At 38.3% G+C, this 25,740-nt stretch overlaps 3 protein-coding genes across 5 annotated transcripts in view; 2 read left to right on the top strand and 1 right to left on the bottom strand.

Moving 5' to 3' along the window:
• Positions 1–4,039: 4,039 nt before the first annotated feature.
• On the top strand, positions 4,040–9,148 carry LOC143910179 (3'-5' ssDNA/RNA exonuclease TatD). Its single transcript, XM_077428545.1, has 6 exons — positions 4,040–4,347; positions 6,400–6,498; positions 6,574–6,737; positions 6,812–6,995; positions 7,073–7,235; positions 7,342–9,148. The coding sequence occupies exons 1-6, from the start codon at positions 4,167–4,169 to the stop codon at positions 7,502–7,504; spliced, it is 954 nt and encodes a 317-aa protein (XP_077284671.1). The 5' UTR covers positions 4,040–4,166; the 3' UTR covers positions 7,505–9,148.
• On the bottom strand, positions 5,586–11,651 carry Rpp21 (ribonuclease P protein subunit Rpp21). 2 transcript variants are annotated; one of them, XM_077428547.1, is made up of 4 exons: positions 11,321–11,427; positions 11,096–11,193; positions 10,575–10,657; positions 5,586–6,708 (listed from the first exon to the last, which is right to left on the bottom strand). In XM_077428547.1, the coding sequence occupies exons 1-4, from the start codon at positions 11,384–11,386 to the stop codon at positions 6,683–6,685; spliced, it is 273 nt and encodes a 90-aa protein (XP_077284673.1). In that variant the 5' UTR covers positions 11,387–11,427; the 3' UTR covers positions 5,586–6,682. The 2 variants fall into 2 exon arrangements, with proteins under 2 accessions (XP_077284673.1, XP_077284672.1); XM_077428546.1 differs by lacking the exon at positions 5,586–6,708 and having other exon boundaries at positions 9,144–10,657; positions 11,321–11,651.
• Positions 11,652–12,153: 502 nt separating this feature from the next.
• Positions 12,154–25,740, top strand: part of PNPase (polyribonucleotide nucleotidyltransferase 1) — a 46,675-nt gene continuing 33,088 nt past the window's right edge. The window contains exons 1-12 of one of the 2 annotated variants that reach the window (XM_077428819.1): positions 12,154–12,332; positions 12,543–12,748; positions 12,823–13,033; positions 13,116–13,282; positions 13,357–13,513; positions 13,603–13,828; positions 13,897–14,024; positions 14,124–14,320; positions 14,406–14,569; positions 15,960–16,147; positions 16,227–16,350; positions 17,251–17,484. In XM_077428819.1, coding sequence (XP_077284945.1) covers positions 12,178–12,332; positions 12,543–12,748; positions 12,823–13,033; positions 13,116–13,282; positions 13,357–13,513; positions 13,603–13,828; positions 13,897–14,024; positions 14,124–14,320; positions 14,406–14,569; positions 15,960–16,147; positions 16,227–16,350; positions 17,251–17,484 — 2,157 coding nt within the window. In that variant the 5' untranslated portion in view covers positions 12,154–12,177. Of the gene's footprint in view, positions 12,333–12,542; positions 12,749–12,822; positions 13,034–13,115; positions 13,283–13,356; positions 13,514–13,602; positions 13,829–13,896; positions 14,025–14,123; positions 14,321–14,405; positions 14,570–15,959; positions 16,148–16,226; positions 16,351–17,250; positions 18,731–25,740 lie in introns of those variants that run through there. The other variant, XM_077428818.1, reaches the window with a different exon arrangement.

The following is a 25,740-nucleotide window of genomic DNA, read 5'->3' as shown; positions in this document are numbered from 1 at the left end:
CAACCAGTATGGGGAACAAAATTTTTTTTTTTTTTCATTTTTTTCATATTTTTCATATTTTTCAGTTTTTTCATATTTTTCAGTTTTTTTCAGGTTTTTTCAGTTTTTTTAATTTTTTTAATTTTTTTCATTTTTTCAGTTTTTTCATTTTTTTAATTTTTTTAATTTTTTCAGTTTTTTCATTTTTTTCATTTTTTCAGTTTTTTAATTTTTTTCATTTTTTCAGTTTTTTCATTTTTTTCATTTTTTCATTTTTTTCATTTTTTTCATTTTTTTCATTTTTTCAGTTTTTTCATTTTTTTCATTGCCGGGGGCGCTGGCGGCGCCGAAGGCGTCAGCGGCGCTGGGGGCGCCGGAGGCGTCGGCGGCGCTGGGGGCGAATCCCCCGGGGTGCCGAAGGCATCGGGGGGGCTGGGGGCGCCGGAGGCGTCGGCGGCGCTGGGGGCGAAGCCCCCGGGGTGCCGAAGGCATCGGGGGGGCTGGGGGCGCCGGAGGCGTCGGCGGCGCTGGGGGCGAAGCCCCCGGGGTGCCGAAGGCGTCGGGGGCGCCGGAGGCGTCGGGGGCGCCGGAGGCGTCGGCGGCGCTGGGGCCGAAGGCCCCGGAGCGACGGAGGCATCGGGGGCAAAGGCGGCAGGAGGTCGGCGATGCACAAAACGTAGTTCGTAATTCGTAATCACTTCGTAATTCGTGCATCAATTTCTTTCCGAAACCAGTCGATTCAATATCTTTAACTTTATTTTTATTCGAGTTGTAGGCGGGGTACGATGTGTTGACCGTATCCCGGCCTAACGAAACACTGTTGTGTGGTTCAAAGATGGGGTCACCAATGTAGGCGGGGTAGCGATGTGTTGACAGCGCTGTTGGATGATCAGAAGGTTGCGTAGATCACGTCGGAGTAGTACCAATGTAGGCGGGTTACATGTGTGTTGACCGTATCCCGGCCTAACGAAACACTGTTGTGCTAGTTTTATAAAGTTTTATTGTTTGCCTATGGTTGTACAAAGGTATGGTATTTGTGGGCAAAAGTATGTCGTTCAGCGGTCTCTGGATATGGTAGAGTGTCGCTGGCTCAGCATTCAGCTATGTACGGAAGGTCTCTGGATACGGCAGTGTGTTGCTGGCTCGTCCGGCTGGTTGATCTTCCAAGTCCGCGTAGTGTAGTGGTGGCTGGTCAGGAGCTGTATGTTGACTGGTCTGCTGCTGTGTGTCGACGCTTGCTGCTGTGGGTCGACTGGTCTGGTGCTGTGTGTCGACGCTTGCTGCTGTGGGTCGACTGGCGTTGTTTGGGTTGTACCTCCTTTTATAGTGTTTTTGGAATGCTTGGTGGAAGTGGTTATTGACGCGTACGAAAGGAATTTTGTTTTCGTCGAGGCGTCGAATTTTCTGGAATGCTTGATGGAAGTGGTTATTGACGCGTACGAGAGGAATTTTGTTTTCGTCGAGGCGTCGAATTTTCTGGAATGCTTGATGGAAGTGGTTATTGACGCGTACGAGAGGAATTTTGTTTTCGTCGAGGCGTCGAATTTTCTGGAATGCTTGGCGCCTTTCCGCTCGATGTATTTTAATGGTGGCGGCGTGTTTCGACCGTTTTGGTTCCACTCGACTGGTAGGGGCGTTCCGCCTGAGTTTAATATAATGACTGCAGGTGCATGTCGTCTGGGTTTCGGGAATGTAGTTTGTTGTTGCGGAATATTCTCGAAGGTTTCGATGACGATGACGACGACGAGATTCCTACATGGCTCTCCGGTGAGTGTTAACGATGTGTGTGATTTTGTGGGAATCTTGATATGTTGGAGTCTATTGACTCGATGGCGTCGTTGTTTGTCCGGTTGTGCTGGAGAAAGTTGTCTCGACAGCGGGTCTTGTGTTGCATGCCGGTCCAAGTCTTGTTCTCTACCAGGTTGCTTATTTTGGGCGAGCTGCGTTGGTAGTGAAGGTTTGCGATGGCTTGGATGGTGCTGTTGTGCAGGCTGCTGTGTTCTGCGTGGAGTCATTCGCGTGACTGTTTTGCTGGTTGTGCTGGAGTTAGTTGTCTCGGCAGCGGGTCTTGCGTGAAGAACGTTGGTTGACGAAGTGCGTTGAGTGCTAGTCTTCGTTGGTTGTGCTGGAGTTAGTTGTCTCGACAGCGGATCTTGCGTGAAGTAGCTGGTCCATATGTACTTTCACACCATGTTACTGTTTCGGTCGTTACAATGGTAGTGAAGGTTTGTGTCGGTCTGGACGGTGCTGTTGTGCAGGCTGCGGCGTCCTGCATGGGCTCATCGAGGTGATGAATCATCGAAGGTGTGATGAGCGGTGCTGGCGGATCAACAGTAGTGGATCCATTTGGTTGTTGTCTCCGGGTTGCGTCTTGTTGTGGCGAAAGCTGCGGAGTTGTTTGACATGGTCACTAGTTGTGGGGACATGTAGCGGACTGCGTTTGAAGTCTGCGTTGAAGGCTGCAGTTGCGTGAAGTCTGCGGTTGCATGAAGTCTGCGGTTGCTATGTAGGCTGCGATGTGGGCTGCTATGTAGGCTGCGATGTGGGCTGCTATGTAGGCTGCAATGTGGGCTGCTTTGTAGGCTGCGATGTGGGCTGCTTTGTAGGCTGCGATGTGGGCTGCTTTGTAGGCTGCGATGTGGGCTGCTATGTAGGCTGCAATGTGGGCTGCTATGTAGGCTGCGATGTGGGCTGCTATGTAGGCTGCAATGTGGGCTGCTTTGTAGGCTGCGATGTGGGCTGCTTTGTAGGCTGCGATGTGGGCTGCTATGTAGGCTGCGCTGTTGACTGTTGTCGTGGCGGCTGTTGGTTGTTGTGGAGGCTGCACTGTGGGCTGCCGTGCTGACTGCGCTGTTGACTGCTATGAAGGCTGCGTAGTTCAAAGATGGGGTCACCAATGTAGGCGGGGTACGATGTGTTGACCGTATCCCGGCCTAACGAAACACTGTTGTGTGGTTCAAAGATGGGGTCACCAATGTAGGCGGGGTAGCGATGTGTTGACAGCGCTGTTGGATGATCAGAAGGTTGCGTAGATCACGTCGGAGTAGTACCAATGTAGGCGGGTTACATGTGTGTTGACCGTATCCCGGCCTAACGAAACACTGTTGTGCTAGTTTTATAAAGTTTTATTGTTTGCCTATGGTTGTACAAAGGTATGGTATTTGTGGGCAAAAGTATGTCGTTCAGCGGTCTCTGGATATGGTAGAGTGTCGCTGGCTCAGCATTCAGCTATGTACGGAAGGTCTCTGGATACGGCAGTGTGTTGCTGGCTCGTCCGGCTGGTTGATCTTCCAAGTCCGCGTAGTGTAGTGGTGGCTGGTCAGGAGCTGTATGTTGACTGGTCTGCTGCTGTGTGTCGACGCTTGCTGCTGTGGGTCGACTGGTCTGGTGCTGTGTGTCGACGCTTGCTGCTGTGGGTCGACTGGCGTTGTTTGGGTTGTACCTCCTTTTATAGTGTTTTTGGAATGCTTGGTGGAAGTGGTTATTGACGCGTACGAAAGGAATTTTGTTTTCGTCGAGGCGTCGAATTTTCTGGAATGCTTGATGGAAGTGGTTATTGACGCGTACGAGAGGAATTTTGTTTTCGTCGAGGCGTCGAATTTTCTGGAATGCTTGATGGAAGTGGTTATTGACGCGTACGAGAGGAATTTTGTTTTCGTCGAGGCGTCGAATTTTCTGGAATGCTTGGCGCCTTTCCGCTCGATGTATTTTAATGGTGGCGGCGTGTTTCGACCGTTTTGGTTCCACTCGACTGGTAGGGGCGTTCCGCCTGAGTTTAATATAATGACTGCAGGTGCATGTCGTCTGGGTTTCGGGAATGTAGTTTGTTGTTGCGGAATATTCTCGAAGGTTTCGATGACGATGACGACGACGAGATTCCTACAGAGTTTCAATTCCTTTTCGAAACCACCCGTTGAAATCAACGGGCCCAACACTAGTTTAATCATATTCACCGATTGCGATTAGATCCGAATGAATGTAAATGTGGCGATAAAGGTGAAAGCCGTCAACGCAAACGCCAACGAAGAGCGAAGAGCGAAGAGCGAAGAGAGAGAAGTGCGTTCGCGAAGTGTCAGTCGTGGCGTGGAATCGCGAACGTGCGTTTGTTCGTCGGTGTTCGCTCGAAGGCTCGGGGGTAGGCGGCTGAACGATTAAAGGGCTACAGATAAGTAAAGAGCAGTAGAAGGATGTCCAGTCAGACAGAAGGACAGGTGTCGGGGGCGCAGCCCGGGTTGGGGGCCACCACGAGAATCGATCCGATGCAGCGCTGTTACGAGAACTTGATCGTGGTGGATGCTGGAGCCAACCTCACCAACAAGAAGTATGCCAGGGACCTGGATTCCGTCGTACAAAGGGCTCAAGATGCTGGTACGTACTTCTACATTCACACATAACCTATAAATTCGTGTCACTTTGACATTTCCATTTGACGTATATTTAACCAATTCCTTAGTGGGTTCGTTCTGATTATTTGTACACTTGTGAAAGTGCGTATTTTTTCGTTACTTCTTATTATAATTCATTTATTACAATCTACGATTCGGATAAGATAATTCAGATTAAGTTTTAATGCTCATTTCTACCATACTTTTTGATGGCAACGTATATTTTAGTAATACTATAATGACTGTAGTTACTGAGAACTATGCATTGAATCATAGTACAATATAAGGTGTGGTTTATTCTTGAGCGATTACAACATTCGCACTGTGTCATCATTGACTAAATATAATATGATGTGATTCTTATAAGAATCTTGTTTGATATCAATATTAACTTTCGTTATGAAATGTCAACACATACTAATTTAATATTAATACAAACTAGAATTTCTGTTATTTACTTACACTTAAGATTACCATATTTACTACGGCTGTAGCCAGGGCGGGGGGTTATGGAGGGGCCAGCCCCCCCTTAAATTTAAAAATAATATATTGTAATTATAATTAACTTGGCGTATGAATGTTTCATTCGTTTCCTATGCTCATAATGCGTTCATAATGCTCTGCTGCTTTTAGAACTAAACGTTTTTAAATCCCGAGGAAAAATCTGTTTTTCTTACCTTCTGTTTTTAACTTTTTAGTGCTTTCGATTTCATTCTGGTTTTTGAAAATTAAATTTTCGGAAATATATTGTGAATGCGAATTTTGCTGTGAAGAATTTTCCTGTGAACATGAGAAGTGGGAACTTAAGAATTTTTTTTTCAGAGATTTCTAATGAATGTTCAAACTTTTTCGCTGGATATCATTCCAGACGTCTTCAGACGATTTTTTTAAGTAATTGATATATTTATTACATACCAGCCCCAGTCCTAAGGGTATACGGTACAGTTCAAGAGAACATCTCGTCTTTTTTGACAGAATTATTTTGCTCTCTCTCTACTGTCAAATATGTTCAATATGTTCTCTTTTTTGATTTAGCTGATTTTTAAATATTATTTAATGTTCAAATAAATAAGCACTATCGATTTTTTTTATAATAAAATAAGCATTTGTGATAGTGTTTAATTTGGAGCTTTCGGATTGCATAGTTCTAGGATTATCGAAAATCAATGAGCGCCTTATTTGGAAAATTAAAATCTCATCTAACCAATATTTATTTTTATTGATTACTTTTAATTTATGAGTCTTTACTATATACAATTCACGTTACACTATTTTGTAAAATAAAACGGTTCTCAGTAGATAACATTTTTCTAATGGTAAAGTGAAAGTGAATGTTCCAGCAAATATGCTGAGATTTCAAGAATTAGTATAAAAAATTTCACTTGCAGCACTAAGTACAGTATTATTTTCTGACCATATTTTTTTGTAAATTAGAGTTTGTGTTAAAATAAACTGGCATTTATTTTTATGAATACCTCAACTTTCTAATTTTTAAATTGTTTCGAGGTCGAAAGTCGAGGCTTTATTGTGATTTTTTAATAAAATTAAATATAAAAAAAGCTATTTTCATTTCTTAGTTGGCAACCCTAGTATATGGCGCTCCTGGGCTAGTTTGGTTTATAGTGCTCAACATTTGTGAAATAATTTAATAAGAGATACATGTTGTAGAACATACTAAGAAAAACACATAAAATTAAATTTACAATTTTTTTTTTAATTCATCGCTTTTTCCTAATTCCAAACGAAGAAAAGCTTATAAAATTTTTTTTTTTAAAAAATAAAAAAGCTTGGGGTAGGAGGAAACTGTGTTTCAGCTCCCCCCCCCCTAAAAAAATCCCAACTATGACTGTGATATTTACCATATATATATCAACAGTTCCTCTTAAAATGTATAAGTTAATACTGACGACGAAATTTTATATATGTATTTAAATTCAAAAATACAAATCCAGATAAAATAATTGATAAGCAATGAAAATAATTGATAAGCAATGAAATTTAGCATTCCTTATATGTTTTTATGAATTATTTTCAGGTGTCCAGAAAATCATGGTAACTGGTACTTCTGTGAGGAATAGTAAAGAAGCTTTGCGTCTAACAAGGATTTTTCCCGGTGTAATTTATTGTACTGCAGGTGAGATTGGAATTTCACTTTTTACTTACAATCAATTTGATTTGTATAATTGAAAATATTGTAATGTATTTTTAGGTGTTCATCCACATGATGCCAAATCAATGGTGGAGGAAGATTTGTGGGAATCCTTGAGAAGCATAGCAGTAGCCCCAGAATGTGTAGCCATTGGAGAGTGTGGTTTAGATTATGGAAAGGATTTTTCAGAGCCATCTGTACAAAAAGAAGTGTTCGTAAAACAGGTAGGAATAATGTTTTTAATATATATAATACATATATTCACAAGAAGCTGGTCAATGATTTAAATTATTTGCAGATTGAACTTTCATGTGAGCTCAAGAAACCTTTATTCATACACGAAAAAGAAGCACAAAGTGATTTGCTACATATTCTGGAACCATACCGAAGCCGCCTACCCCCTGTTATAATACATTCTTTTTCGGGAACAGCCGATGAGGGCATCAAATACTTGGACGCTGGCTTTTATATAGGTCTTACCGGTAAAAAGACAAGTTTGATTTGGTTTAATCTATTTTATTTTATTATTATTATTTTTTTAATATAACTGCTATTTTAGGATACTTGTGTAAAGATAAATCGGATACGGGTGTTCGTAAATTATTATCTGAAGGAAAGATTCCTTTGGATAAACTTTTAGTTGAAACTGATTCTCCCTTCATGTATCCTAACACAAGAGCTTCCAAGTTACCCATTCATGTAAAAGATGCCCTTACTGAACGGTAAGTATTATTATACAGTATTAAAAATCTCATTTTCTAATGTATGTAAATCAGAAATATACATGATAACTTGAATATTAATCAAAATGACTCCATACTTTGTCAGATCGATGGCGTTTTTACAACGATATTGTACATTTCAACGAAACGAACCGTGCTCTTTACCTGCAATTGTAGAGATGATAGCTGCTTTTATGGGGAACAAGCCGGAAGATGTCGCTTTAGCGACCGCATTCAACGCTCTCAAACTATTTGATATTAGTAGATAATAAATAACGTAGAAATGCAAAGTACATTATTAATTTTGCAAAACTGAAATGATTAAAATTTAAAACACAAGAGTGGATGCTACAATCTGCAAGTATTTATTTTATACTTTTACATGGTTCCTGTGCCTTTAAATTAATCAGTTAAACATCACTCTTGCCTTTGCAATCACCCACCACAATTTAGGTATTAGGACGCTAGACAACACTGTAAAATTTAGCACATTATGTATATGTGAACCTATTCTAACATTTTATACATATATTATAAATCCTGCAAGAGGCTAGGGTGTGCAATGTTTATTTAACTGAATATTTTTAGTTTTTTGTTTTTCGTTTATGACCAATATTTTACAATTCTATAAAAGCTGGGAAATTTTTATTGAAAACGGAAAAAATACAAGAGAGCGGTCATAAATATTACTAACCGCATATATTTAATTATAAAGAATATGGTGCAAATTAATACAAAATGGTGATATGCACATCACATTTATACATATATACATACTTTTTGTAAATAGTTTAATCTATTAATGATAAATTTCTACCAATAAACGAGCTTTTAATTTACAAAAAGTATTAAGAAAACCATTTATTTATTAACATAAGTATAATTCTTTATTTTTTGATTCTGTATATTTTTTTAAAAAGTAAGTACTTTATTTAACTCTTATGTAACGATTAATATTAAAATGCTGTAAATATAAATTGGACTTGCTACTGGGGTGACTTTTCTTTTCTTTTATACTCATTCATTTCTAGTCAATATGTTAAATACTTTAAAACTAATCTCTTAAATATTCTTGAATTATATTTATGTGAAACGACTTTTATGATTTAAATGTTAAGTGTAGTAAAATTTAAAGAATGTAACTTGCACATCCTTGTATATGCTTTTGTAAAGTTAAAATATTGGTCACTAATTTTGAAACTACGTATTTAATGATGACAACTATTCTAAATACATATATATGTACATATGTATGTTATAAAAGATTGATACTATTTTGTATAGATACATTTTTCATGTACACTTCTTGTATTAGTTTTTATGTGGTAAGTTCTTTTTAAAATATAAATATATTTTTTTAAAATCTAAAATCATTTATGATCGATTCGACCTGTGAATCCGTCGGAAAGCCTTAGCCTAAGGAAACAAACATGACTGTTAAGCTAATGGTAGCTATTTAAGATTACTATATTAATCTACATATACCATCCATCAATTTAAGGTGCTTTATTTAACCATTGACTAAGTTTTGCTTACTGTGTACCTATGCATAATTTATATCTACATGAAAAGTTATAATTTCATGTTTTTTTTTCACATGTGACTGGTGTGTTAAAGAACACGTTCATAAAGAACAGTAGTAAAATATTTGTTTTATTGTACATATATATTATTACATATACTTATGTATTATTCTTTTTGTATTTTTGCTTAGATCTCAAAAACTGGGAGAATATTAAATGCTTGGTGTGTTTTTATATATTAAATATATTTATATAGAGTTACATATGTATACGTTCATACATATGTATATGATTTTTGAGAAAGTGCCTTATACTTTACTGGAATGTGATAATACATTATACATACACGTTGTTGATATATTATTTTCTAATAAAAATAAATATTTCCATAATGAAATTTATTATTATTTTCATAGTCATGGTACAAATTCTAGAAATATACACAGTTCATTAAAATATATGTATTAGGGATTACAATTTACTATCAAATTTCATAGACCGGTAAACGGTAAATGATTCTTCCTACTACCGGTATGCCAATATTTACGGGTAAATTTATAAAAAAAAAAATCGTGGATTACATAACTGTATGTGGTTAATTTTCCTAAAAACGTTAACCTAGATTGAATTGTAAATGATTAAAAATAAATCTCAGTTGCATAATGTCATATAAATACATTTAAATAAAGTCGTCATAACAAATAAATTTTATTTGTAACTAATTATATTATATTTATTTATTCAAAATTTGAACCATTTGAAAGTTTGTATCATAATTGAAACAACCTTCTAAGATCGCACTTATTTCGATTTGGTTAGTCTGTGTTGCTAGTAATTTTATCAATTTGAAATTGCCACATTGAATACTGAAAATAAACAAATTCCAGACAACCTAATCCAGAGCCACGCAACCTCTTGATTTTCGCGGAACACATTGTTTACGACTAGTAGAGTTTGCCAGCTACGTACATACATATGTACTTTATCGGCTTTCGCTAGCTAGTCCCTACATACATAGGTGACAAAACGTTAACTAACATCGGTTTTCTCCTAGACACGCGTTAGATCAAAGTGGTGCCCACGATACAAAAAGGACCACGTCCACCAGGTTGCGATGCTCTGACCTAATCCACAATGCGCTATTTGTTTCGATTTGAATGTAATATTATGCAATAGTATGACTATATGCTCTTCATTCGCGATAAAATAGTTTCCGGTAATTATCGGTATGACGATTTACCAGTAAACTGGTATTGCAATCCCTAAAGCGGCCTCTACACTCGCGCGCGAACAACGGCGCGAGCTCGCGCTTATTACTTTACTAATTTTTCGGTGTTGTTATCACCTGAATTATTGCTCAGGTGAGACTACTCACCCACCCATGAGAAGTTTTGTTCATTAAGCTAGAGGGCTTAAGCCTTAAAACATGATGAAATTGTGATGACATTAGAATTAGACTGTCTTCTAGAATTTTTTCTATGATACATTGCTGGAATAGTATTTATAACTAATAATCATCCTTTCCAGCAACGTTTTTTTTGGTTGGCATGCAATGAAATAACATACACTGATATATAAATGCTTTTATGGTTATAAAAATGCTTCGACACATACAAAAAATGTTAAGATTTATGTTTATTTTGTTCTGGTGTATTAGCCATAGAGTTTTGACTGGTTTTGGTTGACGAATAATTTAATAAAGTAACTAAGGATTCTGGCTTTTCGCACCACAACTTTTTGTTACCATTGGCTGGATATTTTCTAACGAAACTACACTGTTTACATTTCCATATTACAATAGGAACTTTTTTATTACTTTTGATCTTTACATCTGCTGTTGTGCCGGGCAATAAGGCGCCTTTACACTTCTTGCAACTTTGCTTTTTCAAGACTGGATCTCTATTAAAATAAAAATATATATACTTCTTCAATATAAAATTTTATAATTGTATATAAAATTTTACAGGCACAAAAAATTAGGTAAAATTCGAGATTGGGGACCGGTCGGACCACTCGCTGCTGTCAGTGACTTTTTTTGTATGTGTAAAGAATTGCCAGTGCAGAAGAAAACGGCTTGGTCGACAGTGCGCAGTTATTTTACGTACCTTTACAATATTTAGAATTTTAAACCATCAGATTCAGTACACATAATTAAAATTTAAAAGACATTTACTGATAGCGCACTGACGACCAAGCTGTTTTCTTCTGCACTGGCAATACAAAACTACACTCACACATACAAAAAGAGCCACTGACAGCAGCGAGCGGTCCGACCGGTCCCTAATCTCGGATTTTACCAAAAATGAAATATATACTTATTAACTAATATCTACTTACATTCTAAGAACCGATTTTTTTGCAATGCTGTCTATTAAACTTCCGTAATACGTTGATAATGCAATGTTGCCTACATTGATAGCCATAAAATCTCTGATCTAAAAAAATGTCATAAGGGTGTTATTAAAGGATTTCGACATTGTAGGTTATGTTAAATTAATTTTGAATTAATTAAAAAAATAAAATATTTTGAATACCTTGAATGCATTATATGAAAAAAATTACCTGAAATAAGTAATTTAGCCTCTGGAAAGATTCGAATCCTTGACATTTTCGAGTATTTTTAGGCATCCTGAACTGTCAAACTATGTACATTTGACAAGTTATAATATAAACCAATATAAAACCGAGCATATAAATACGAGTACATTCATTTTAAGATTTACATAACCATTATGGTAAACGGACTACTAGTCATATGTGAACCAGTCACAGGACAACCGGTCACTCTAGATCGGTCACACGTGATCACCCGTCACACTAAAACTGGGCACACCCTAAAATTGGTCACAAGAAAACTGGTTAACCGATTTTAGGGTGTGACCGGTTTTATCGTGACCAGTTTTAGTGTGACGGGTGATCACGTGTGACCGATCTAGAGCGACCGGTTCACATTTGACTAGTAATCACCGAACCACGATTATAGGTCTCCTTGCCTATTTCTCTCGTTTGATGAGATTAATCGTGTAAAATATTTAGTTGGTGATTTGATATATTAGGATTAAATTTGAGTTAAATTAATTAAATTTACAAGATTAGATGGATGAGTAATGTTTAGGAATTTGTCCAAAAGTTGATGGTGAGCGACTGAAAATGATGATGGATTTAAAATTTGACAACAACGGTAATTGGATTATTAGTCACAATGCGATCGCTCAAAAGACAATTTTTGCCATCAAATCGCGAATACGGAATATTTGGCACTTGATTTCTCGTTAGTATGATATTTATTGTTAGTATGATGGACTTTTCGGCTGCCAGATGTTCTGCTTTGTGACCAATAATCACCGAACTGACAAAAACATATGGTTATGCGTGTGACAACATTACTTTATCTCACTGGCAACTATATTTGAAAAGCGATGGCGGCTCCGTTGAGGTTATATTGTGGTCATTTAGGATTTTTTAATAAATTTAAATGCAAGAAAATTTCGCGAAATATACATCGATATAGAAAGTTTTCTAGTACAGCTGTCAAATCAAACGAGCCAGAGGTGGAAGCTCAATTCTCGAATGGGTAATCGGCACATTTACTTTGACATTTAAAGGTTAAGTTTTGATAAGAAGGATGAACGATATTTAAAAGTATTTATGTTAGAGAACTAGGTAACAAATGGTGTTTCAGAGATTTTTATTTAGATTATTTTATTATGTTTCTAACAGTATAAGTACTATCCATAAGTACTATGCATATATTTCCGTTATCATCATATGTATTTATTTTCAGTCGCGAAATATTAATATCAACTGGAAAATATGCCAGATTTGCTGATGGATGCGCTGTTGCGAAGCTTGGCGATACCAGTGTTATGGTCACAGCAGTTTCAAAAATTAAATCGTCTTCAAATTCGTTTTTACCTTTAACTGTTGACTACCGACAAAAGTCAGCTGCCGCTGGAAGAATACCAACCAATTTTTTACGCAGAGAATTGGGTATTTCATTCATCAATTATATGTAGTAATTGTGATAAAAATACACATTCATTAAAAATAGATTAATTTTTCAGGTCCATCAGAACGAGAAATTTTAACATCAAGAGTAATCGATCGCTCTCTTAGGCCACTATTTCCCACTGGATTCAACTGCGAAACCCAGATAATTTGTAATATGTTAGCTGTAGATTCTGTAAATTCACCAGATATTATAGCTATTAATGCAGCCAGTGCAGCGATTAGTCTATCTGATATTCCATGGAATGGACCCATAGGAGCAGTAAGGTAATTATTATTTATACTATTTGAAATCATCTTCAAATATCTGTTATACTTATCTGATATCACTCAAAATGTTAATTTTTAGAATTGGAAAAATAGATGATGAATTAATCATAAATCCGACACGCAAAGAATTGCAAGGTTCAAATTTGAATCTCATTGTTACAGCGACTCGTCAAAATTTATTGGTCATGTTAGAAGGACATGCTGATAATATTCTTCAGCAAGATTTACTTAAGGCTATCAAATTAGGTGTGTATTCAATGTTACTTGGTTTCGTATTGATTATATATTTTTTTACAGAAGTGTATAAATTTTATCAACAGGAACAAAAGAAGCACAGGTAGTTATAGCCGCTATTGAAAAATTACAAAAGAATTATGGTAGAGAAAAAAGACCAATTGACGGTGATATTGAAATTAATCTTGAAATGTTAAATACAGTTAGGTCTTTTTCTGTAATGAGACTGCGAGAAGTATTTAGGTAAATAATCCATTGCTTAAAAATTTTATATTCAAATTATTTTCTAATGATAATGTGTTACAAATATGGAATCATTTTTTCTTTTTCAGTAATTACAATCATGATAAATTAAGCCGCGATGTAGCGGTTAATAATATAAGATCTGACGTAGTATCCAGTGTTCGTGAAACTTATGGTGCTGATGATAGTGATGGTGCTAAAACAACAGAATATTTTAATTCAGTTTGTAAAGAAGTTTTTAGAGAAATAATATTTGAACAGGATATCAGATGTGATGGAAGACATTTAGACCATATACGCAATATATCTTGTCAAGTTTGTATTTTTGAGTAAATTCAATACACCGCCCTATAATAAACATTAATAACAATGTTATAAATTAGGTGAATCTACACAAACCACTTCATGGCAGTGCGCTGTTTCAACGAGGTCAAACTCAAGTTTTTTGTACTGTATCTTTGGATTCTGCTGAAAGTGCGATGAAGTTGGATACTCTTTCTATGTTAACGAGGTATACTATAGTGTATATTATTTTATAATAGTATATACTATTTTGTTTTGTATTAACTATTGACCTTTTTTCGCTATTATTGGAGTGTTTTATTTTTAGTGGTATTAAAGAAAAGAATTTCTTCCTTCATTATGATTTCCCACCATACGCAACTAGAGAAATTGGCCGTGTTAGTGGACCTCAAGGTCGTAGAGAGACTGGACATGGTGCATTAGCTGAGAAGGGTCTCATTCCAATTTTACCTAAGGATTATGACTTTACTGTTAGACTCACTTCAGAAGTTTTAGAATCAAATGGTGTGTTGTCATTTTTATCTCGAGATTTTGACGTATATATGTATTTATATTTTTAATTTACTATGTTTTCAATTATTTATTTTAGGATCGAGTTCAATGGCTAGTGTTTGTGGAGGTAGTATGGCCTTGATGGATGCAGGAGTTCCAGTTACTGAACATGCCGCAGGAGTAGCCATAGGCCTCGTTACTAAATATGATAAAAATGATACTAAGCATATAGAAGATTATAGAATTTTAACAGATATTTTAGTACGTTATATTTATTATTTAAAAACAAAAAAAATTGTGATTAATTTATTTTTATTTTTCGTAACTTCACAATACGTCTAAGGTTTATTCTAATTGTGATTATCTATTTTATGACCAAATATGTTTTATGATTTAGTGATTATCTTCTTTACACATTTTTACTTTATCTATGTACGTAGTAACAATAAGATGAATTTTTGTGATCATGCGAAAATTCGAACTCGAGATTTTGACTGATTCAAACTCAGAATCGATTACTGATTTCGTTTTCATGGTCTAGAAAAAATGTGTGTGTATCTGTGTGTTAGTATGTGTGGCTGTGTATTTTGGGGATTTAGTCCTATCACCTATTGGTTACTGGAATGCTTATTGATATGACGTAATTTTTTTTTCAAATTTTTAAGTTCACTGGTAATGGCACCTCCCTTATAGGTTTCTTCTTTTTTACTAACCTCTTAGTTCAGAATCGATTTTTTAAAGATTTTGGATTATCTCCCGAACCGCTCTACGAATCGGACTAATATTTTTGCATGTAATAGAAATTATAAATTTTATACACTAATATTTTTACCTCAACCGGAAGTAATACTTTTTACTTTAGAGAATTGGGATTTTTAAGTTTTTACTTCAAAAACTTTCAGTGTATTGATCTGAAATTTCCAATCTAGAAGTTATAGCTTAATACCAATTGATATTATATATACAATTTTGTTAAGATCCGTCAACTGGTGGTGGCAGTTTACTCTTGTTCGATTTTTATTCTACTATTTTTTTTGACCCTTTAAATATGTGTGCTCTTCGCGAGAAAATTCCAGTATAACTCTAGTATTATTGTCATAAATAAAAAAATCAACAAGTTTAATAAATTGGAAGTGGTATTTTTTTCTCTTCGAAAAGTCGAAAATGTTGTGACCACACGATTTCCATTTACCTATCGAACTGAAAATTTATATTTTTATTCTTTATGTTCTCACTTAGAGTTGATAAGGTTTTGTTTAGAATTTAGTAGTAATTTTTATTTAAAACAATATTTCAATTATTTTATTTTGACCTTTTAATTTATTTCAATTTTCTTGATATTTTATGATTTTAATATTGTGATATTAAGTAATAAAAAAAAATTGGAACAAAATCCGAAGTAGAACTTTTGTCTTGTGTGCTATTAGCGCTCAAATTTGTATCGAAAATGTTTTCATAGCCGGTATGTATGAATGTGTGCGTCACTGTCAAATATATTTTTTTATAACTTCTTATATTCCTCAAATACATGATAAAGCCATGAGTTGGTCACATTCGAATTTTTATAATGTTTTTCTTATTTTAATGTTATTATTTTAGTCCAATAGGAGAAAATGCTCAAAAATTCATTCAATTCTTAATAAAAATTTAGGGCATTGAAGATTACATGGGCGATATGGATTTTAAATTAGCTGGAACAAAAAGAGGTATCAGCTCTTTACAGGCTGATATAAAAATTCCTGGTTTACCATTGAAAATTGTAATGGAAGCCGTTCAGAAAGCTTGTGATGCAAAATCTAAAATTATTGATATTATGTATGATTGCATTAAGAGTCCAAGGTAATTGAAAGTTATAACATGAATTTTTAAGTATTTGTTTTGAATGAAATAGCTTGATGTTTTTAATTTGTTATTTTAGCAAACACAGAAAGGATAATATGCCAGTTGTAGAAAAGATGGAAATTGAAGCTCACAAAAGAGGAAAATTGTTGGGTGTCGGCGGTGTAAATTTGAAAAAACTATTGGTCGAAACTGGAGTACAGGTAATTTTTTTAAATAGAATTTTTAATAATTAAAACAATATATACATATGTATGTAGATCAGTGGTTCTCAACTTGTTTTTAATCTGCCCCTTCCCCCTTCCACATAGATTTTAAAACACATAGAATAAATACATTTCAATAGTGCTACATACATCATTTAACATTGAAAATCCAAACTCGCTACTAAAAAACTATTTGTGCCTTTTTTTTTATTAGAGCTAGGTCTTACTCGGATGAAATTATTATGTCAAGAATTCAAATGTATTTTTTATATTCACAATTTCGTGGAATATTTATGAAATAATGTTTAATAATTTTGATTTGTAAATGCTATTTATTATGTTCACAATACATTTTGTATCTAGTTTAATAGCTACTGATCTACTGATCATTTTGTATTTTAATTTTTTTTTTAGTAGTTATAGTATTATATTTCTTTAATGTTAATGTACAGCATAATATAAAAAAGAGTTGAACACGGAATATGTACACAGAATATTGCACTTTACCGCTGATAGTAAATTGGAAAGTCTTGTCTAGAATCTGAAACTAGTCTGAACTATTCGTTTTTAGCTGATTATAAAGACTGATTTCTGTTCATTTTTCTTGCTCTGAATTCGATCTAACAACCCAACCCAATGATTTTTTTGATGCTATTATTAGTCTATCTTACAATTTTATCATTAAAAGTATCATTTTTCCAAGGGTTCGTAACCCATTTTCTTTCTACACATTTTACATACACATGTATGTAAAATGTTTGTATCTCATAATAGTGTATTTTATCCTACGATGCAAACTTTTATTTTTATCTAAAAAAAAGTTTAAGTTTAAGAAAATCGATTAATCTTGCAACCAATTTTTGTTTATATGTAATAGCATTTTTAAAAAATTTTAAGGTTACTCAAGTGGATGATACTAATTTCAACATCTTCGCACCGTCACAATCTGCGATGGATGAAGCCAAAGAAATGATAGCAGAGTGGATGGCCAAAGATAAAATTCCTGATTTGGAGTTTGGCGCTATATACACTGCGAAAATAGTAGAAATTCGAGACATCGGCGTTATGGTCACACTTTATCCCAACATGTCCCCAGCACTTTTGCATAATTCGCAAATCGATCAACGAAAGGTTTGTACTTCAATTTTACACATATGTGCGTATGTAATTAAACAGATGTATCTCGATAGAGAGTATTTTGTTCATCAAAATACATATGTAATGCTAATCGGTTTGTACGTTTATCTTATGGGCAGGTTTCGAAGCAACGCAAATATTAAATTTTCACAATCAAACAAAGACTCGATTCCATCATTATTGTCGTTTCTTTCTTTGTTTTATTAAGATTTTCCCCATATTTCGCACTCTCTCCTCTTCCCCTCCCACTCTCGACTAGCTCTTGAATTCAGTAGTAATACAAAGCTTTTGCCTCTGACAAGTCAAAGCCTCTGCTGATATTGTTATCGTAGCTTACGATGAATGGATCCAATGATCTCCGAAAACAAACATTGATAAACGTGTTCGTAAATCTAAACATTAAATAATGCTGAATGTAATATTTTTAGTTTACTTGGAAGTGAAATTTTTATTTGGAGGATGCGAATCGTTTCTCCAGAGTGTTGTTTGGTCAGTTTTTTTGTGTGTCTGGGATTAGGTATCGTTCGGCTTTTATTTCGGTGTGTTTTATTATATCATCCCTTATAATCGTAATAAGCTTGGCCGTTGGCCGTCTTAGATTTATATCGGCAGCGTCTGGAAAAAGTATTTTGTCGTTATTCGATCGAACAACCGTACAAAACCCCTTCAGATAAGTAAACCGTGCGTAATAAAGATAGTGCTTATACTAGTAACGAAAATACATATGAATTTCTCGGAAAGATAAACTCAAGTGAAATCAGATTTTTTTTTTTAGTTAAAGCAATAAATAAGTTGACATACCAAATCAATTAAATGAAGATCAGCAGCTAGTTGATTAAATATAAGTCAGAAAGAGAATGTAATATATCACAAATAAATTACGTAAATAGTAGCCCGTATTATATTTCAAATTCGATACGAAAAAAATATTTTTAATGCGTGTATACATAAAGTAAAAAATTCGGGTGTGACCAACCCTTGACATTATCTATGTATTTGAGGAATATAAGAAAGTTACAACACAAAATTCGATATTGAACCGTACAGATTATGAAATACATACGTACTAATAACTACATATGACAGCGATACAAATTGAGCGCAAATGTATGGAAACTTGCACAAGACAAAAGTTCTATTTCCGGTTTTCGGATTTTTTTCAATTTTTTTTTAGTACTTAAAATCACTATCAGTATTAAACACATTAAATATTAAGAAAATAAAAATATTTTAAAAGGTCAAAAAAAAAAAAAGAAATATTGTTTTAAAAACAAATACTACTTCCGGTTTACGAATTCTGACCAAAACGTTAGCAGCTTTAAGTTCGTACATAAAGAATACAAATATAAATTTTCAGCTTAATACGTTCAGGGGTGTAGACAGAATCCAGGCGACAACATTTTTGACCTTTCTAAGAGGAAAAAACCCCACTTCCGGTTTATAAAATTTAAGGATTTTTTTTTATTTTATTCACATTGATATAAAAATTATACTATTTTTTCGTGACAAGCACACATGTTTAAGAGGTCGAAAAAAATAGTGGAAGAAAAATCGGACAAGAGTAAACTGCCACTTCCGGTTGACGGATGCTCACCAAATTTTAAACATAACTTGGTATTATGTTTAAACTTCTAGATATGAAATTTCAGTTGAATAAACCAAACAGTTTCTGAGAAAAACGATTCTCTAGAGTAAAAGTACTACTTCCGGTTCAGATAAAAATATTTAAAAAATTTAAGGTTATAAAGATTATTGTTTCTATTACATGTAAAAAAAATTTAGTCCGATTCAGTCAGCAGTTTGGGAGATAATTGAATTCAAAAACTTAAAAAAAGAGGATACCTATGTATGTATAAGGGGAGGTACCATTTCCGGTCAACTTAAAAATTTGAAAAAAATTTAGGTCGTGTCGATAAAAATTTCTGTAACCGATACAAAATACGCTGACACACAATAAACATACAGATACTCACACACACACACACATTTTTTCTAGATCACGAAAACGTGATCAGTGGTCGATTCTGAGTTAAAATCATCAGTTGAATCAGTTAAAATATGCTTCAAATATAATTGCGGTTGAGCACAATATCTGGGACACAATAAAGGCCGTTCATACCATTTCGTGGAAACGGCAAGCCGGCGTCGAAACGGGTGGCAAACAAATGGACTATGACTGTCATTGCTCATCCCACCATTGTTCATTATACATACATATATAATGTTGTTTTATGTTTTTGTCCATATTATTTTTGTAAAAATAATATTTTTAAAGAAATTTCTGCCAGCACCGTAATCCCGGTATTCAGACTAGTTTCAGCACCGGGATTCACGGTACCAGAAAACACGGGGATCCCGGGATTGGAAGCCTTAATGTACATATATATGTATGTATATGTATGCGACGTGCAAAAATCAAATCACATCAAATATTATTTGATGGCCACGTTTTCTAAATCGAAAGCTGGCCTCTCTTAACTTACTGTGCTAAAAAATAATCCGCTAGCCACTGTGCTGGACGCTAAGCGTCCATTTAAAAGTGTGTGTTTTTAGTTAAAATAATGCAAAATCTGCGAGGTTTCTTATTGTAATCTAATATATAATTTCGAAAAAGACTTTTTTTATGTATAGAAGTATGTTATATCTTTGGTTGGGAACTTCGTAAACAACTCAAAATTTCTATGACGATTCGATTTTTTTTTTCGATTCAAATAAATTTAATAAACAAACAAATTAATATTTACTATTAGATTCGCCATGTTTAAGCTGTTTATATTACAAATACTGAGCGAAGTCGGGTAAAACAACTAGTTAGCTATAAAAATCATTTTATCGCGTATTTAACGTCGAATAATATAAAATAAAGGCAAGAAATGAAAAAAAATTTGGCTGAAGCAGATACCTCATTCCAAGGCGGATATCATTCTCACACTGACCGTTGAGCGTGGTGTACTGAATTCCCCCTCTCTCTCGCATCTGTGAGGCACGTGTACAAGTGGCTTCCCGCGAAAATAATTATTTCTGTTGATATTGATATATATTTTGATTTCGTAATGACAATTCGAATCATAGAGGTTTTGATGAGGAATACTGCATAAAATATGAAAAACCGGCATTCAGTATATTTGGAGAAATACAGCAAAATATGTCCTGGTCACTCGCTATCCATCACAGTGCGGCAAGTGTTAAATGAAACATCGGAAAAACAACCCGTTACCGTATATATAATTTATTTACTGTCGTGATATTACCAACTTTTCATAATAAGATTTTAATGATAAAGTAGTGTTATGAATTTTTAATTATTCATAAGAATTTCTATCGAAAATTTTTGTTCATGAAGAATATCTGCAACGATACAACTGCATAACTAATTAATCCATCTATTACCCGATTTTCTTCAAATGTTCAACATTTGAAGTATGAAACAACAGTATGAAAATCTACATAAATACAAACCGCCTAGTGGATAAGCGGCTTCGGCATTGTAAAAAAGGCTTTCAGCTATTTATAGTAGGTTGCTCAGAAGCCCTTCGATGCATCAGCCTCTGTAATTTGTTGCAATTATATACACCTCCAAGGTAACAGTCGATCGCGTGTCAACGACGGTGAAATTTCACGAAATCAACGCGAAACAACCCGCCTTAATCCAATTTATGACCTACGGATAGGGGTTGGGGTGTCTGGAAGTTAACTCGAGTGGTGGTTTCGGGGTCGAGCGACTTATCGCCCTTTTATCTGAGGTCAGAAGGCGTCGGCCACACCTTCGAGGGGTAAATCCGACCGGATATCTTCAACTATACACAACCTCTGGAATAATAAAGTGCGGTTCATTCCACTTCACGGGAAAGATAAAATGTACATACATAAGAGAATCAGTGTTTAACCCAATCACTAAATCGCACAACAAAAGTTGAAGAATGATTGCTCCATTCTGATTTTGATTTTTAAACGCTTTTTATTATTACGAAATTATGTTCACAATACATCTTATATCTATTTTAATAAATTGCTCCATTCTGATACTTAAGTATACCACTAAATTAACGCCTCCCTTAAATTGATCTGATGTAGAAGTCATTTTTGATTCAGAAGTCATTAAAAAGGTACGGCTGAAATTTGGTGTATGCAGAACGTGCCCGAAAAGCTATATTTCGTTTAAATTCACGTAAAAAACATTTCATCATCATCATCATAATTTATAGCCATTCGCCATCCACTGCTGGATGAAGACCTCTCCAACACGCTTCCAATCGTCTCTGTTTTGCGCAACTCTCATCCATCTCACCCTGCACATTTTCCTAATTTCATCCACCCATCTTCCCTGCGGTCTTCCTTTTACCCTTTTGCATTATATCGGGTACCATTCAAGTACTTTTTTGTCCACCTTTCGTCCAATCTTCTAGCCACGTGGCCCGCCCATTTCCATTTCAATCTTTTTACTCTATCCACTATGTCCACTACCTACTTCTACGTCATACTTCTCACCCACGTGTTCCGCTTTCTGTCTTTCCTCGTAATGCTAAGCATACAGCGTTCCATACTTCTTTGAGTGCATTGGATTTTTTTGTAGCGTCTTGGCAAACCTTCTTAAATCAGCGTAAGAGCCAAAACTGAAATATGAAATTTTTGCCAAGGCCGCATAATTTTTTCGGAAAAGTAGTTATTAGAAACAATCTAATAACTACTCCCGCATTTAAACAAAATTTGGAATATAATATTGTAGCGTGGACGTGTGGGGGGGTTGTCATAGATCCAAATGAAAGATGCAGTGAGTAATGTTAGAGGTAGTTTATTGTTGATCCGTCGTCAAGTCAGCTCCCAATGGAGCACGGAAGAAATCCGCCAAATCAGCACAGACAGATCATTGGTCGATGGGTCGCGAGACCTAATTGGCTGTTGTGCACAGCTTGCTAAACGCGCGATCAGTGTTAGTGTGTTAGTGAATCAGTGGTATATATATATATATATATATATATATATATATATATATATATATATATATATATATATATATATATATATATATATATATATATTTATTTATTTATTTTTTTTTTTTAATTTTCTGTATTATATAGACTTTTTATCAATTTGTATAAATATTTGTAATTTTTGCGTGCAAGGAAATTCTCCCGCTTGCCACGTTTAGTACGTGTGCTATACATATATTGTTATGTTGTGAATATCTTACAACCTATGTATGTATCTTCTCTAATCTATAATTTGGAAAGAGACTTTGTATGTATGTAAATATCCTTGGTCTTCGTCGTTTTCGTCGTTTTCGTCGTCGTCGTCCGTAGATCGGTGACGTCATCGAACACGTGATTCGATTTTTTTTTTTTCGATCCATGGGCGCCGATTTGTTTTTTTCGTTTCAATGGATTCACCCCCGCGGGGGCGCAAGGCGAGTAGCTTCATGGGGCCCCGCCAGGGGCGCCACAAGGGGCGCAGCCCCGTGGGGCCCCAGCCTCATGGGGCGCAGCCCCATGGGGCTCAAAAGGGGGCGCCACAAGGGGAGCAGCCCCGTGGGGCCCAGCCTCATGGGGCGCAGCCCCATGGGGCTCAAAAGGGGGCGCCACAAGGGGCGCAGCCCCGTGGGGCCCCGAAGGGGGCCCGGGGGGCCCAGCCTCATGGGGCGCAGCCCCATGGGGCTCAAAAGGGGGCGCCACAAGGGGCGCAGCCCCGTGGGGCCCCGGGGGGGCCCAGCCTCATGGGGCGCAGCCCCATGGGGCTCAAAAGGGGGCGCCACATGGGGCGCAGCCCCGTGGGGCCCCGAAGGGGGCCCGGGGGGCCCAGCCTCATGGGGCGCAGCCCCATGGGGCTCAAAAGGGGGCGCCACAAGGGGCGCAGCCCCGTGGGGGCCCGGGGGGCCCAGCCTCATGGGGCGCAGCCCCATGGGGCTCAAAAGGGGGCGCCACAAGGGGCGCAGCCCCGTGGGGCCCCGAAAGGGGCCCGGGGGGCCCAGCCTCATGGGGCGCAAGCCCTAATAGGCATTAACTAAGGGGGGCGAAGCCCTAGACGGCAATTAATCATGGGGGCGCGGAGGGGCGAAGCCCTAAAAGGCAACTGATCATGGGGGCGAAGCCTTAGACGGCATTTAATCATGGGGGCGCGGAGGGGCGAAGCCCTAAAAGGCATTAACTAAGGGGGGCGAAGCCCTAAACGGCAATTAATCTTGGGGGCGCGGGGGGCGAAGCCCTTAAAGGCATTAACTAGGGGGGGCGAAGCCCTAGACGGCATTTAATCATGGGGGTGCGGAGGGGCGAAGCCCTAAAAGGCATTAACTAAGGGGGGCGAAGCCCGAAACGGCAATTAATCTTGGGGGCGCGGGGGGCGAAGCCCTAAAAGGCATTAACTAAGGGGGGCGAAGCCCTAGACGGCTTTGAATCATGGGGGCGCGGAGGGGCGAAGCCCTAAAAGGCAACTGATCATGGGGGCGAAGCCCTAAACGGCAATTGCTCATGGGGCGTGGAGGGGCGAAGCCCTAGAAGGCAAAGGCTCAGGGGGGTGCCGAGGGCGAAGCCCTAGAAGGCAAAAAAAAAAAATGATTTTTTTTTTTTGATTTTTTTAAAATTTTTTTTTGATTTTTTTTTTATTTTTTTTTTGATTTTTTTTTATTTTTTTTTTATTTTTTTTTTTAATTTTTAAATTTTTTTTTAATTTTTTTTTTTTTTAATTAAATTAGCTTAGTCATGTTTAAGCGGTTTATATTATAAACACTGAGCGAAGCCGGGTAATACAGCTAGTCTAATCTATAATTTGGAAAGAGACTTTGTATGTATGTAAATATCCTTGGTCTTCGTCGTTTTCGTCGTCGTCGTCGTCGTCGTCCGTAGATCGGTGACGTCATCGAACACGTGATTCGATTTTTTTTTTTTCGATCCATGGGCGCCGATTTGTTTTTTTCGTTTCAATGGATTCACCCCCGCGGGGGCGCAAGGCGAGTAGCTTCATGGGGCCCCGCCAGGGGCGCCACAAGGGGCGCAGCCCCGTGGGGCTCAAAAGGGGGCGCCACAAGGGGCGCAGCCCCGTGGGGCCCCGAAGGGGGCCCGGGGGGCCCAGCCTCATGGGGCGCAGCCCCATGGGGCTCAAAAGGGGGTGCCACAAGGGGCGCAGCCCCGTGAAGCCCCGAAGGGGGCGCGGGGGGCCCAGCCTCATGGGGCGCAGCCCCATGGGGCTCAAAAGGGGGCGCCACAAGGGGCGCAGCCCCGTGGGGCCCAGCCTCATGGGGCGCAGCCCCATGAGGCTCAAAAGGGGGCGCGGGGGGCAAGGCGTTTTTTTTTCGTTTCAATGGATTCACCCCCGCGGGGGCGCAAGGCGAGTAGCTTCATGGGGCCCCGCCAGGGGCGCCACAAGGGGCGCAGCCCCGTGGGGCTCAAAAGGGGGCGCCACAAGGGGCGCAGCCCCGTGGGGCCCCGAAGGGGGCCCGGGGGGCCCAGCCTCATGGGGCGCAGCCCCATGGGGCTCAAAAGGGGGTGCCACAAGGGGCGCAGCCCCGTGAAGCCCCGAAGGGGGCGCGGGGGGCCCAGCCTCATGGGGCGCAGCCCCATGGGGCTCAAAAGGGGGCGCCACAAGGGGCGCAGCCCCGTGGGGCCCCGAAGGGGGCCCGGGGGGCCCAGCCTCATGGGGCGCAGCCCCATGGGGCTCAAAAGGGGGCGCCACAAGGGGCGCAGCCCCGTGGGGCCCCGAAGGGGGCCCGGGGGGCCCAGCCTCATGGGGCGCAGCCCCATGGGGCTCAAAAGGGGGTGCCACAAGGGGCGCAGCCCCGTGAAGCCCCGAAGGGGGCGCGGGGGGCCCAGCCTCATGGGGCGCAGCCCCATGGGGCTCAAAAGGGGGCGCCACAAGGGGCGCAGCCCCGTGGGGCCCCGAAGGGGGCCCGGGGGGCCCAGCCTCATGGGGCGCAGCCCCATGGGGCTCAAAAGGGGGCGCCACAAGGGGCGCAGCCCCGTGGGGCCCCGAAGGGGGCCCGGGGGGCCCAGCCTCATGGGGCGCAAGCCCTAATAGACATTAACTAAGGGGGGCGAAGCCCTAGACGGCAATTAATCATGGGGGCGCGGAGGGGCGAAGCCCTAAAAGGCAACTGATCATGGGGGCGAAGCCTTAGACGGCATTTAATCATGGGGGCGCGGAGGGGCGAAGCCCTAAAAGGCATTAACTAAGGGGGGGCGAAGCCCTAAACGGCAATTAATCTTGGGGGCGCGGGGGGCGAAGCCCTAAAAGGCAACTGATCATGGGGGCGAAGCCTTA

This window comes from Arctopsyche grandis, chromosome 4 (assembly GCF_051622035.1).
Source record: "Arctopsyche grandis isolate Sample6627 chromosome 4, ASM5162203v2, whole genome shotgun sequence".
Classification (NCBI taxonomy): domain Eukaryota; kingdom Metazoa; phylum Arthropoda; class Insecta; order Trichoptera; family Hydropsychidae; genus Arctopsyche; species Arctopsyche grandis.
The sequence above is the reverse complement of the archived record's forward strand: the minus strand, read 5'-3'. Positions and strand labels throughout refer to the sequence as shown.